Raw genomic sequence first — 15,366 nt, 5'->3', positions numbered from 1 at the left:
CTGTATGCAGAAATATTACCAAGAAACTTCTCACTCCTTATCCAGCTTCTGGCCTGGAAAACTGTGCTAAAGTGGCACAACAGGATACAGCAGCGCTGGGGGCCAGGGACATGCAACTCCCCCTGACAGCAGGACCATAATTGGCTGCCTTTGTATAGTCCTCATAAAGAGCTCCTCCACCTCCCAGGGAGCAGCACACTGGAACTGTCAAAACCCATCTGGAAGCATAGTTTACTTTAAACACAGAAGTCTTGGAGAGCTATTACATATTTATGTTAAAATAAGTCTTGGTTGGAGATCTGAGTAGGATCTGAATTGGCTTGTTTTTTCATAACTATCTCACGCTGCTGTGTGTGATGCTCTGGATGACTAAATGTCACCATTGCTGTCCTCCTGCCTGCTAGTCCTGCAGCCCTCTGAGGAACTCAGCTTTGTTTTGGAGATTGTTTTGAATTGTTGAACAAGGTGCGCTTACCTGGGGGACTGTGGTTACAATAAGGCTGATATTGCTTCACAGGATATCCCTGCTTGAAGAGCAAGAGACAAAAATGACATAAACAAAAACCAGGCTGAAAGAGAACTGTGATTCTCTATGGAATTGGCACTAATTCAGTTTAATTGTTCAACCAGCACTTCACTGAAAAGCTGTGCTGTTTCTCTGGCATTAATTGATTAAAATGTTGTATTCCACAGCTGCAGGATGATGTCAGGTTAGACTTAATTCTCAAATTACTCTGAGCTGTTCTGTTGTCCACACAAAATTTAGCTGAACTCACAGAGTGTACTGGAAGATGTACTTTTGTTACTAATGTCGCTACTGACTTGGCCTTTTTTGCAGGCTGTCCCCTGGTGATTTGTGTAATTTCTGCAACAGCCTCTCTAGACAGCTATGGAGAAAGTGGCAAGTGAGTATGAAAGTGTCTGCACTCCAGGTGCAATAAGGATAAAAAACCTCATGGGAAAAAAAACTCATAGGCCTGTTAACAGGGCTACAGTTCTGCAAGATCCTGCTGAGGAGCAGGGCAGATAACCTGCAAAAGTAGGTCTGTTGTATGGGTCTGTTCTTAGACCCAGAGGCCTCAGGTCTGTTTTTGACTGTTGTGATGAACAATAATCTCATGAGATCTTTTGCTTGTTTTTCCCTCTTGTTGCAGAGGCATGAGGACTTTTACAGTGAGCTCCCTGCTCACACCATGCTTGGAAGCATTTCTCACAAGATGAGAATAATCATTGATTAAAGATACTTAATCTTTTGTAGAAAACTTGCTGCTGAGCAGATGAAAATCTAGAATGGATCTTGACAAGAATTTTGAAAGCTTAGTTCCTTTCTAATTTGGAAAAAGAAAAGCAAATTTACCTGAAAAAACCCCATAGGACTCAGTCTTAGCATAATGTAAGCAAGAGATCTGCAGCAAGAATTATTTTTGGTGTGTATATGTACTAGTTTATATCAGCACTGCTGTGAGAAAGGCAGGTGAAGCTGACAGTACATTTCTCAGCCTCTTCCTCACCACCAGCTAGGCAAGGCAGGGAGAGCTTCAATTTATCTCTTGCTACGATGACAGTGCTCACAGCACTGAAATGACTGCCTGTGATACAGGCTACGAGAACAACAAACAGCTAAAAAGGCCTTTCCTTTATTCCCATCTTTCCACCCTGATGCTATTTGAAGGCGTGCTGGGGCAGATAGCTGTCACTGGCTCTCTGCAAGATACAAATCAAAATGAGATCCTGCCTTCAGATTCCCCGTGTGAGGGGGAGCCTCTCGCTTTCAAAAGGCACCAGTCTTTTTGCACTGTCTTTTAGTCTGTTTTACTGCTCTCTGAGTCTCTTTCTCAATGAAGAGCATTATTAATGAAATGACCATGTGTTTCCTCTGAAATCATTCTGGTTTGTCTCTGCAGCTGCTGGCTTTCACTAGAGAACGGAGCGATCTGGGCTTTTGTGGCACCGGCGCTGTTTGTAATCCTGGTAGGTAAAACCATGGCTGCTGCTCTTTCTTCTTGTGCATCTGTGTCAGCCATACAGCAGAACCAGCTGAAGGTCTGATACCAATCCTTGGGCCAGGTCAACAAAACAACAGAGATGAATAGCCCAGAGTTACTTTTTTTTCCTTCTCTGAATTTTATGTTGGTTGTGCTGTTCCTCTGATTTAATGTCAGGAAGGGCAGTTTGGTCCAGCTGATCAAGGCAGGGCTGTTCAAGTGAGTTTGCTGGGTTCAAGTGGCTGCTGCAAACACCTCTGCCAGCAGAATGAACAGTGTCTTTCCAGGCCAGGCTGCAGGTTCATGGCTCTGATGCTGATACATGAATGCTCTACAGCAGTTTAATTATGCCCACACATTAAACTACAATGAGTTGCAGTTTAATCACTATGATTAAGGAATCAGGGGGGGTTTGCAGAGATTAAATGGGAGATTATTCCTCTTCAGCACTGTTTCCAATACTTTAATTGATCAGGTTATCTACGATTTTTGCTGCAGGTTATAACATCAGAGTGACACTATGGACACAGAATAGACTCAGTGATTAGTGAAATTGACTCAGCAGACTCACTGACTAGTGAAACCTGGTTGCCTTAAAAGCTTCACTTACATTTTAAAAACATAACCCCAAATCTAGACCAGTCTGCCTTCTGTGATCTTTAAGGAGAATCAGGTAAATAAGATCCTGACTGCCTGCATAGAGGAGCATCAAAAGGGAGCCACTCACTCTACCTTGTTCTTCCCTAGGAAAGCTAAGATTTCCATTGAAAGCACAAAGAAACTTTCCCAATTTTCATCACAGAGAAAACCCTCACACATCCTGCTCACAAGTCAAAGGAAGGAAGGAGAGCTGTACATTTAGAACTAGTGTTTACCATTTCATTTCTCTATAACTGTTTGAAAGCAGAGGGTGATTCCTTGACTGACCTTTTCCATCACAGGCAATTTTACAGTGCAGCTGAGTGGACATCCACTCAGACAGTGAAATCAGTGCCTCTTTTAAGCAGTCCAGCCTACTCCACCATCTTTGACCCAAGATACACACTCTGAAAAACTAGGCTATATAAACATATATTAACAAACCAGTGAAAATTGTTGCTGCATTGATGTGACAGAAATCATTTCATGTTAGCATTTTAATCAAATTACTAAAGGCAACACTGGAAAGAGCCTGTGCAGTATGGGCAGAATTTCTATTACCTCAGTGAAAGCATAAACATGGAAATGAGAAATGTTCATCACTGGTTAGAGCTGGCTAAACAGACCTGGACTTTATTCCAGCAAATTTAATTCCTTGTTGGCCTTTACCTTCAACATTATATATGTGAATGTATATTCAAGGATATGTAGATATTGATGATTGGAGAGCAATTGAAATAGTCTAGTGTTCCAATGTCTCCTTCTCACATTAGCACTTGCTTTCTGGCCATTGTTCAGCAGCAAAGGAGGAAATGAGATGCAAACAGTGAAATCCAATCTTTCCCAGCTGCTATCCAAATTTGGTATTAATCAAGGCATGCCAGACAGTGAAACACTTGCTCACCTGAGTGAGCACAGACTTCAACAGTTTGCATGTGTAACTGCTTGCCAGTGAAAGTAAGGGTTTAAATGGCTGGCTCTCTCTTATGATATGTAATACTTGTGCAGCTTGAGTTATATTCTTGTAGGGATACAAATATTTCAAGAAAGAGTGAGCTCACAAGATTGATCCACGTAGAGCAATTTGTTAAATAGTCTAAACCCAGCTCTGCCTAGAATAGCAGCAAGTGAGCTGACAGATTATTCTCTCTAGGCATGGAATATGTTAGCTGAAAAATGGGTTAGTGTCTACGGGGAAATAACAAGACTCAACACTATTTTGTGTGTGCATGTGTGCCTGTACTCTTTAAATAACAAATTACCCACTGGTTGCATGAGCTAGTGTTTAGCTATGAAAATACTTCTCAAAAAGCAGTTTTTGACTACTTCCATCCACAGCTTCTCTCTGCCAAGAAAAAGGATTATGCTGTGAAGAAAACAGGGACTGCTCTTTTCAACTCCCACTCACTAGAGACTAGGCAGACACAATCTACTTTTGTCTTGCCACAACCTCACAGGCAATATAGCCATCATGGAGCCTTAAAACAGAGTGATGTGGTGGGAGTGTGACTGGGAAAAAAATGCTCACACATACTTTTCTAGGGAGTAATTCACAGAACCTCCCAGCCCTATATGGATTCCCATACCCAAAGTGCTTTCTTTGGAAGGAGTTTGAGTTTGATTCAAGGCATCTGATGAAGGAAATAGTTCCTTCTATGTATAGGTTTCTTGGCTTCTGCCTGCATCTTAAGGTTTAAAGATCACTCTCCCCCACCCCAAAACCACAACAGCTGAGTCTCTATAAACAGCTTTGACAAAAATTATTGAAATTAACATAAAACCCAAACTAATCTCAGCCAATATTGGTCTGGGATGTGTCTTAAACGGGAAAAAAAAAAATCCACACCACCACAAAACCCAAACAAGCAACGCTTGACAAAGCACCTGAATTTTTGGAATAAGGCATTGAAACTTCTGGCAGAAGGCTTTGTTTGTTATCAACCATCTGCTGCCTTGGTGAGTTTCCATACATATGGCAGAATTAAGGAAATTCTGCAGAAAGCATCTGTGTACAAGGAGCAGTGGATGTGCTGCAGACTCAACAACCCATTGCAGGAGGCAGGTACTGGGCTGTAGTGGCAGGTCCTTTCTATTGTTTTCCCCATAAGTAGCTATTTTTCCTGGTGGGTTTGTACAAGTTTTTTGGATAAACACAATTTTTATGGAGCTGATTTGCGTTATCACATTGCTAACAGTTCTGTGCTGTAGGGACATCAGCTTTGTACTCAATGTCTTCAGAAGGGACTCTGTGGAACTTAGGTCTCAGGCTGAGACTGCCATCACTGTGTTCAGCTGGGACTTTCTTATGGATATTCAATGTAAAAGAAAATATTATCTCCCTTATACCTGCTGAACATATGTGTTTTATTAAGTTCTTGTGGTATTTATTCCACTTTTATGTACTAGTGTAGAATTAGTAAGAGTTTCATAAGATGAACAGTTATCTTATTCTGCAGGCAGTTCCCTAAATTGAACAGTGTCTTTTTCTGCAGGCAGGCTTACTGATTGTAAAGTGACAATTTTGTGTCTTTTATTAGACAACATTCATCATGGGAAAAGGTGACAGAATTGGACCCATAGTGTTTCAAGGCCCCGAGACAGTAGGATTCCTCAGAGTCATTGAAATCAAGTATCTGCTTAAGCACTCCCATGGATCAGAGAACAAAATGAACAAACCACAGCTGCTAAGCTTCTCATTCTTTCTTCTTAACACTCATTTATGACCACTTTTACTATTTAAAAATGGAATTCCTTCATTACTTTGCAATTAAATTTCTCCTTATTAACCACAGGAAAGCGTGCAACATTTTTTCGGAGCAAGGGTACAGATTGTGAGAAATTTAGGATTAATATTGGGAAAAAGTAGAAGTCATGAATATGTTACGCTTTAGTATTTAGATGAGCAAACTGATCTAGTTAAAAATGTCCCTGCTTACTGACTAGACAATCTTTAAAGATCCCTTCCAACCCAAACCATTCTATGATTATTTTTATTTTTTTGTGTATTTCCTTTCCAACCTGAAAATTTTGATCTGACAGTCATCTCTGACTGGTGAGATACTACATTAATATGAAGTCATATAGACAGAAGTCTAAACCAACTCAATTTGTTCTGTTCCATCTGTAGTTGCTCTGCAATAGGTAAAGGTGGAATCAGACTTTCCAAAATCATTCTCCCTAGTTTTAATCCTGCTCTAATTTAGTCAGGTAGCTGTGTTTGAAAATGCATTAACACCCATGAGAGAAAACATGTTAAACCTCACTGGAGGTTTAGCTTGGAAGAGTCAGTTATAACTCCCTGTACCATTGCCCAAAACTGAAGTGGAGCCTAAAATAGTTTGTGGTTTTAGAGAAAAGCTGGTCAATGGATTTAATTAAGGCAATGTGTTTTATCCATCTTTTGGTTTCTCTGTGCTGCCAAGCCTTTTCTTGGCTAGGATGCAACACACCATATCAGGGGAATTTTACACATGGGATATCTGCTCTGTACTAAAGAAGAAACAAAAATCTCATGAGACTTGAAGGAAATCTAGGTGAAACCCCTGAAAAAAAAAAAAAGAGCTACATGAGGGAAAGAGTTTGTCTCACTGTATCTGGTCTGCCAAAATTTTAATAAGAAAAGGTTTTGAAAGAGATCCTTTTTACTCATTTAACTCTCTTCATGATCTGACAACTTCTAGTCAGATGAAGTTGTCACTAGAGTGAGGCAGAGCACCCTGATGTCTTTGGGATCTTTCCATTGGCTCTGGTGAGCTTTGGATCAAGCTTACAATAACAGGAACTGTCAGCTCATACTGACTTTGAAGAGAATTGTGAGTGCCTGGAGTTGGACAAGCTGCCTTGAAAGGAGTCCTGTGAGCTAGGAAACAAGCACTGATGTTATTAGCTCTATATTTTTGAAAGTAGAGGGTGCCCAGTACCTGCAAGTAAAAATATTCTCTATTCCTGTGTTGTTTTAAGGCAAACTCCCTGCAACTATCAGGTAATCTGTCCTTTCAGAAAAGTAAGAAGTAGGAACTATAAGCCATTCCCTTATCCAAATGTTTATTCTGCTACTTTGAACATTCTGATACAGGTTAAAGCATAATGAGCATTTCATCAACTAAACATACTCATATTCAAAGAATTGGCAAAGTATTAACATCTAATGCCAAAAAAAATCACTGGTGAGACAGTTCAGTGGCTGTATTTTGGTTTCCCATTATGTTGCAAAGGAAATACCTCCATGCTTTACTGACTGAAACACTAACAAAGGAATACATTTGTAGATAATGTTTATTCAGTCTGAAGGAGATTACATTAATGTCTTAAAATAGCTAAGCCCAAATTTTCAAGTGGTTCAGGAAACACAAATATGGAACTTTGGAAGTCAAGGGGAATGGTTCATTGCTAATTTTACAAACACCTTGGTTTTTATCAGCAGTGAGATCACAATGTTTCCTCCTCAGCCTTTAAACATATTAAACAGCCTGGAAAGGATGTAGTTGCACTGCAACTGTTGACTGCAAAACAGAAGATGCTCAAGGCCTTTCTAAATGCCCATTTCAGACTGTCCAAAATACTTAGGAAACTAATTTCCAATTTAATCTATGTTTTTATACAATGAAGTTAACAGTAATCTAGAAATGCTAAAGTTTATGCTTTATAAGACCATCAAATTTGTCTCCTTTGAGACTATCTTGTGCTGGTTTTTGATGACCAGATCTTAGGGTTCATGCCCAGTTTGAGTGAGAGTTTGCAATATTCAGAGTATTCCTTTGCTGGTGCTTATCAGACTTAACTTTCATAAACTTTTCTAAGATGTAGGACAGTCAGAGTTTGAAGAACAAGGTTTTGAGTGAGGTTTCAGCCGTTTCTTTTTTTTAATTCATTGGAGTTTTTAAGAGAACTATTTTATATACACTATTTGGGGAAATCTGTTCATATTTAAAGATACTGTGCAGCAAGAAAAATCTAAAAATTAGGAATGGAGGAAAGCATCAGAGTTCAGCACCTGTGAGGCTGGCAGAAGTGTGCTGTTGTCTGCAGTCATCAGAAAAAAGGATCACGGAGCATCTGTGTTAGGATGAACTTGAAATGTCAGTCAGACATCCACAAGGAACTGTCAAAAGGGGAGACAGATACCTTGGTGTGGCACTTGGTTAAAAGGCTTTAAAAGGCTCCTGAAAGATAATGTGTCAGGCAAGAAGTTTAAGGGTACAGAGGCATTTTCTGTGTAATTCTGGAGTAACAGTGATGATGGTTTGGTGAACATGCAGCAGCTAACTGGAGAGTTTGGAGGAGCAGAAGAGAACGTGTAACTTGTTCACATTCATCATGTGCTGCTTCAGTCAACATGAGTATTTAGCATATAAATGGGTTTCTCCAAAATGCTTGTTATCACTTCAAAGTATTTATAAAAGTTATTTAGAAAATATGATTTGGTGGGAATAGGGAAAATTATCTGAAAACTGTTGAATTTCACTTCTTCCTCATCTCTGTAAAGCTGAATGAACAGCAAGTACACTTGTATTTACTAGTAATAGACTTGGTATTCTTTGGACAGGCTGAAAAAGCTGTGGCAGAAATGAATGATCACAGCTCTGCTCCTGCTTTTTACCAGGTGATGATCTGCCCATAGAAATTAAAAAAAAAAAAAAAAAAAAGGTGTGGTCAGAAGATCTGAAAAACGCAAAGGAAATAAATATCAAATGTAAACATTTTTTAATTCACCCTCTCATCCTTCAGAATTAGAGAATATTTATGTCAAAATAGAGTGTGATCATCAAGTTCTAACTGAGCACTGTTTTGAAGTCTTCTCTTTTTTGTTCTTGATGCTAAAGTTGTAGATGATGCATCACTTTGGATAGGAAGATGGAAATGCATCTTTAACCTTCACATTCTCTTCTCTATTTTTGTCTTTAAATCCAGGGTCTTTGCACAGCAAGGCAGTCTTTATTGCATTTCTTTTAAGTGATAGAGTATTTCCTTCTTTCTTCACTTGTGACTCCAGAGCAAACTCTTTTGTGAGACGTTTTCAGTGTTAGTTATTTCAAGATTTCCTTCTTTTCTGGTTGGGGTTCTTTTCATTTTATTGATGTTTCTGTTGGGCCTGACATAAAAAAGAGCAGGGCTTTTGAAGAGCAGAGTTCAGGCTTAACTTCTTTCATCATTGCTACTTTAAAATACCCTTGTGCTTAAATTGCAAGTAGACTTTGGTAAGAAACAAGGATTGTGCACTGTGAATTGTAGGAGGAAAAGTGCTTTCTGAAGTCTATGCACACACATGCAGACACATGCTCCTGTTCACTGAAGTTCTTGTCTGATTCATCAGCAGGTAGTAGTTTATTTAGGGTACTTTTTAGTGTACAGTGAGGATCTGAGCACTTCTTTAGCTGTGAAGCAATGTACCAATCCACCCTTATCCTAAGCAGACAAGGACTGTTCCTGAAAGAAGGAAAGCACAAGAAAAAGCTACCCAATGTAGGCAGAGGGAAATCCATTGACAGGGGTCAAACTATACCAGTCCCAAGCTGGAAATGTCTTTTGCCAGATAAATGTAAGATGCAAAGTTTTGGTTTTCTGTTGTACTTGAGCTCTCCTAGGACAGTTTGTACCTTTGACACAGTCAGTGCTTTCTTTCCTGACCAAGTTTTGCTCTTTCTTCCTCCTCAGGTCAATATTGGTATTCTCATTGCTGTCACGAGAGTTATCTCCAGAATCAGTGCAGATAACTATAAGGTACATGGAGATGCCAATGCCTTCAAGTAAGTTTTTCTCATTCAAATAATATTATAACAAGTTAATTATCTCACACTAGAAATGTTCTATCAGAAAGACTTGTATCATGAACTTCTGGAACACTAGTGTCACTCCTCTTCAGTAAAAAGCAAATAGTATTCAAGGTAAGAAATCATTCTCTTGAATGCAGCTGTATTTTATGAGAGCTGAATGCTGCACAGGATGAAACCTGTGGTTCAGCATGAACTCAAGTGTTTTTCCTGCTTATTACAATTTCCAGCATTTGCTGAATTATTATTTTCTCTTCTATTAAAGGAGACTTTCCTCTTCCTGCTATATACACAGATAAATCTCATACAGCATCATTAATCTGTATTGAGGTATTGCAACTGTTCTGCTCCTTCAGAGAATAAACTTCACTTCTAGCCCCAGTTCAGCATAATATTTAGGCATATACTTATCTTTAAGACTCTCTTGATGCTACAAAGCACACAGACTTATGATGGATTTAAATGTGTGGATTTAAATTCAAACATGTCTTTATATCAAGGTGCCTTGAGCCACTTGGGCTGGTGGCCTCTCTGAGAGTCTGTCGTCTATAAAATACTCCATTAGCAAGGCTAGAGGAGAAATGTAAAGTAGACACATTGCTCCATCTGAATACACAAGGACAAATTCTGATTTCTGAAAACTCTAGGATTACATGTGGGTATCTAAAAAGATAATTTAATGCACTGAGTTTAAAGTAAGATGCTGAATATTCCATTTTGTATCACCTAAAGATGTTTTGGTCCAGATATAAAAAGGACACTCTATATAAATCAAGGAATATGCAACTTTAGAAGAAAAATGTGATGATGGTTTGTGTTTAATGTTTCTGAGTCACAGGTTGCTGTAAGATAAGGATTTGTGGTACCATAAAGGATATTTTCCATGCTTGGATTACTTACGTAATTTTAAAAATGCCGTTAAGTTTTAAATATTGGTGACAGTTACCTTATTTAAGTTAGGAAACTTAAATTTTCATTACTGCATACTTATTCAAGAAGAAAAAGAAAAACAATAAATAAGTCCACACAAAAATCTATAAGACAATTACATTGTAATGAAATGGAAAGACTGGGAATTAAAATGACTGTTTCAGGTTTGGCTGAGTCCATGTGACCTTGAGAAATACAGAGGAAATACAGAACCTTAGGAAGCAAATAGCTGTAAATTGTCAATGCCAATTTGTATACCACTATTGGAATTATGAAGACAAAGGATCAACCTCCATAAGTAGAAAATGAGCTACACAGATTGCTCTGTGTACTTAGATTATTTCCTTACTTGTATTGCAAACAATTGATTCAATATACACTATACCCTGCAGACTAATATATATTAATTTTTAAAAAGAAAACTATGTGTATGTACACAGTAAAATAATTATGAATTGTTAGTTTAGGAATAAGGTAAAATCCATTTAATCAGGAATATATGGTCTTAGTTCTGGTATTATCAGGTGTATATTTGGAAGGACGGAGGTCTGTGCTGATATCTGACTTGTCCAGATACCCTAAGAGATATGCTACTTGTACCAACTAAGTTTTAAAATACTGGTTTAGGATTTGACCTAACAAAAGTGATGGTGATGGGGAAAAAAAATGGGAAGACATATATGGAAGGATTCAGTCGTTATCAGTTAGGCAGAAATATGCTCTAGTAGAATGGCTTTCCTCATAGAAATACCTTAATTCAGTAAAATACAATTGAAGGTAAACAGAACATACAGAATAGCTCTTTTCTTTTTTTTTTTTTTTTTTTTTTCCCCCCCCTGTGGTTATCATTACAGAAATGGGTCCTTGGAAGAAATTTGAAAGGAGAAGGGCATAAATAGCAGTCCAAATCAGATCTTAGAGAGTATTTATACCCTGACTCAACATAGCAGTGAGGAATGACAAATTAGTTTCATACACAGAGGCTGTCCTAGACAAAGTAACCAATCTGTTGGGAAAAGGAGAAATATAAAGCAGAAATACATGGCCTTAGTAACAAAGGATCTTATTTCCTTGTCATCAGTATTCTTATACAGGTGAGAACTTTGTATGTCTTCTGTGAAATCATTCTGCCCATGATATCTTTTTCCAAACAAGAAGAGAACAAAACAAAAGAGCGTTCTGACATCTGCACAGGAAATGTTTTTTCCTAGTGAAAAAAAGAAAAAAAAAAAGCCTCCAACCACTAAAGGACCTGAGATGTTGATTAGAAGTTGTTAACATGTAAGAATGGATAAGCATAGCAAAATGAATCAGAGACAGAGAGCACAGAGAAATCAGAAAAGCACAATTAGCTCTGTAGTTTCTGTCAAGTTGCTGTCAGCAAGGACTACATGGTAGTTCTTGAATCAACAAGCTCAGTTGTCTTAGGGAGGAAACACTGAAGACTCTGAAATGCTTTGTGTAATATGAGCCTTAAATAAAGGGCCCATCAAGCATCCATCTGAATAGTGCAGATTTGATAATAGCTGTGGGGAAGACTGCAACATGTTAGACAGGGTTTATCAAGAACTGCTTAGAAACACAGCTGAGTTACAATGACACAAGGTGACTTCGGGGAGACAGAAAAGCACTGTCACTATGCTGCAGTTGTTTGATGCAACAAAGTGGTACCTAAGGCAGAAGTGGTGTTTTTAAGGGCTATGTTCATGTTTTCAGAAAGCAAAAGACAGAAAATGAGAACTGCAGTGCAAGGGTCTGTAAAGGGGAAGCCTGCTCAATCCAATAAACTTGACAGGGGAAAAAAAGATGATTTCCAGTGCTGTCTTTTCAAGAATGAAAATTTAAGTGGAAAAAAGCAATGAGAAACAGTTAAGTTGCTGTCTGCAACAATTTGGATGATAACACTTAAACAGCAGGTTTTCAAAGTTTACAAGTGATAATGAACTGAAAGGAATAGCAACACTGGCTGGAGAACTACAACAGTGCCTGCAGCAGAAGTGTGAGGAAGGTGCCAGCTTGGCTTTCCTGGGTAACTCAAGCCAATATTTGTATCTGCCTTTAAGCACCTGACTAAGAGGCCTCACGCTAGCAGATGTTGAACAGCTGTTGTAGTCTGAAAATCCCAGCCTCCAGGTTTTACAGAACAGGCTCAGCTCTTGCCAGGCTTTACTCCCGAAGGAAAAGTTTAATCAGGCTGACAAGGACTGGCTTCCATTTCTGCTGGCAGCTTGGGTGGGAGAGCACCTGACCTGGATTAATCTTCCCTAACTTTAATGCTCAGTGAAGCTGACACCACCTCCACTTGGACTCCTGATCAGTGGAGAAATGAATGCTTCTAACACACAGTTGATCTTGTCTGTTAAGCATTTATCTCACCTGCCTTAAAAGTTCTGATTTCTCCCCAGTGACTGTCATGGCAGCCTAGACTGCCCAGCCCATACTCAGATACCATTTCTGTGCATGTCTTAAGCCAAGTGTGATAACTCACACCTCCTAGGACATCAAGCCATAGCTGAGCAGAGTTTTACTTAGGAAACTGTCAGAACAAAGGTGCAGTTATGGGCCTTGATGATATCAGTTAGAAAGGATATTTATTGTTAGGGAAGTGCTAGTGCTGGAGCATATTTAGTTTCCCTAAAGATTAAGTTACTTGGCAACGCAAGTGGATATTACCAACAAGACTTGTTTCTCTTGGCAACAGACAGCAATAAACTGATGTAATTATTTAGAGGAATTGTTCCTGATTTTCCATATGGCAACAGGTCTTCTCAAATGCTGACTCAAACACGAATACAGAATATGTATCAGGGTGAGCCAGTGCTCTGCTCCGAAGGCAGCATCTGTTGAACTTCATGTTTAAAGGCCAAGCTAGAATAGGAAGTTGTGAACAAAATTCCTTCTTTATTGTAGAAGCAATTAATTATTCATCTTCTCTGTTCCCATTTTACTCAGAATAAAGCACAGTACATTATGGGCTGATTGACCTCTTCAGGTTCAGCTGTTACTTGTCACAACAGAGACATCAGGCAGCTTCTTGATGAATATTTTATTCCAGTTTCTGAGATACTGGTGTGGATGTGTCTTTTTGTTTGGTTAGTTTTGGGTTTTTTTTTTTAAAGTAAGTAATAAGAGCACTTCCAAAGTAAAATACAGAAGCAGCAACATCAAAGAGTAGGTTTGAGGCATGGGAAGTTCCCTGTAAACATGAGGAAATTTTTTTTTTTGCTGTGAGGATGAAGGAACAGGCTGCCCAGGAGGGTTGTTGAGTCTCCCTCTCTGGAGATATGCAAAACCTGCCTGGACTCGTTCCAGTGTGACCTGGTACAGGTGGTTCTGCTCTGGCAGAGAGGTTGGACTATGTGATCTTTTGAGGTCCCTTCCAACCCCTAATATTCTGTGAGTCTGTGATTCTGTATATCATACATAATACCCAATATTTAAAGGCAAAATTACCCAGCTTCAAAATAACCCAATATTGCAAAGTACCCAATAATTAAAGGTAAAATTAATATAATTAATTCATGGATTATGATCAGAGATGCTAACTGATGCATAATAGTCTGAACAGCAAGCATTTGGTCATCGTTGAAATTTGTGGTGTGTGTGAACATTTTTAGCATCTGAAATTTTAGTTCTGCAAGAACAGTTTATTGGTGAAAGCTGAGCAAAAAATTATTACTGGCTCCTATGTGCAACTTGAATTTACTTAAGGACATGCTTTTTGCATTGTTTTATGAAGCATATTGAACACATGTATAGAATATGAGCTGTTTCACTTAGTTATGATGGATTACCTTTGAACCTTCTATTAGGTGATTAGCTATAGACTCTCAGCAAAATAATTCTGTGTAATAATTCAGATGCTGCTTTCTGAGAATGTTCTGCATCCAGGAAGCAGATTTTCCATCAAAAAGCTAATTTAAAAGTCTTAGTCTAGAATGCTGAATCAAATAACTTGAAATATTTAAATGTATATATACAACGTTTGTGGGCATTATTCATTCCTGACTGGGCTCTCTTTTAGGGAAATAATTAATCATATCTTTCAACTTAAGCATATGAGTAGTCTCTCTAAGCTGACTGCAATTAAAGCAGATTAGTTTAATGGAATTGCTCACGTGCTTGAAAAAGCACATGATTACATTGCTGAGTTATGCACCATTTAAACTCTTTTTCTTACTTTTTTCTCCTGCCTGTTAAGTCTTAATTCTACTCAGTGCATTACTTCCCACTTATTAGAACCTAAACGGTTTTTTTCTTGCTGCTCTTACTCCTTCAAAGTCCTATTGTGATGTTTACTTGGGAAGTTACTTCTCTAATAGTGATAAAAGATATCTAACGTGGCAGTGCTTTAAAAATGTGCACATCTCTTTACCCATGGGGAGAACCTGTCCTTGATTGTCTATCACAGGTAGTCATTTGCTTACATGCAGTAGCTAGGTCCTGGGTTACAAGGATTAACATATAGCACAAGCTTCAAAGACCTTAGCTGCACACTAACTTACACTATAGTGCAATCATCAAAGATCTTAGCTTTGCACTAAGACTAACATTAATCATAATGGAGGAAGAACATGGAACCTTGGGAAATGGTTTAATGGCCATGGTGGTCTTAAGTTGGACTCAATCTTAGAAGTCTTTTCCAACTGAACCAATTCTATAATTCTGTAAGAAATACAAAGCACATCTGTGTTGCAGGAATAGTAATTTTAGTCTAGAAACACAGGTACTGTGCTTGGCCAGACCACTGTGCTATCCCAGCTCCTTCTCTTCTGCTTCGTATTGTCCAGTAGAGACAGCTCCATTAACTTTCCTGGGATAAATTGCTAAATCCAGCTCTTACCGAATGCTTTCTCACTGCTTGCTCTGAAATGGTCCAATGAGTTGGAAAAACCTCTATATTTTTTCTTAAGTGTATACTTCAGAAGATGGGGAACCAGCAGTGATAGCCATCGTAAAATCATCCATGGAGAAACCAATTATGACAACATTAGAAATATTTCTTAACATTTTACCCCATTCTTTCTTTCATTTGACTCATT

At 38.6% G+C, this 15,366-nt stretch overlaps 1 protein-coding gene across 1 annotated transcript in view; it reads left to right on the top strand.

The window, feature by feature from the left end:
• The window catches only part of ADGRD1 (adhesion G protein-coupled receptor D1), a 156,188-nt gene that overhangs the window by 119,801 nt on the left and 21,021 nt on the right, over positions 1-15,366 (top strand). Inside the window, 3 exon segments of the mRNA XM_054392762.1 lie at positions 839-905; positions 1,905-1,971; positions 9,279-9,370. Of these exon segments, the coding sequence (XP_054248737.1) occupies positions 839-905; positions 1,905-1,971; positions 9,279-9,370 (226 nt within the window).

Source organism: Indicator indicator, chromosome 26, assembly GCF_027791375.1.
Source record: "Indicator indicator isolate 239-I01 chromosome 26, UM_Iind_1.1, whole genome shotgun sequence".
In the NCBI taxonomy this organism is placed as follows: Eukaryota; Metazoa; Chordata; class Aves; order Piciformes; family Indicatoridae; genus Indicator; species Indicator indicator.
Note: the sequence above shows the minus strand (reverse complement) of the source record. Positions and strands in the feature narration are given on the sequence as shown.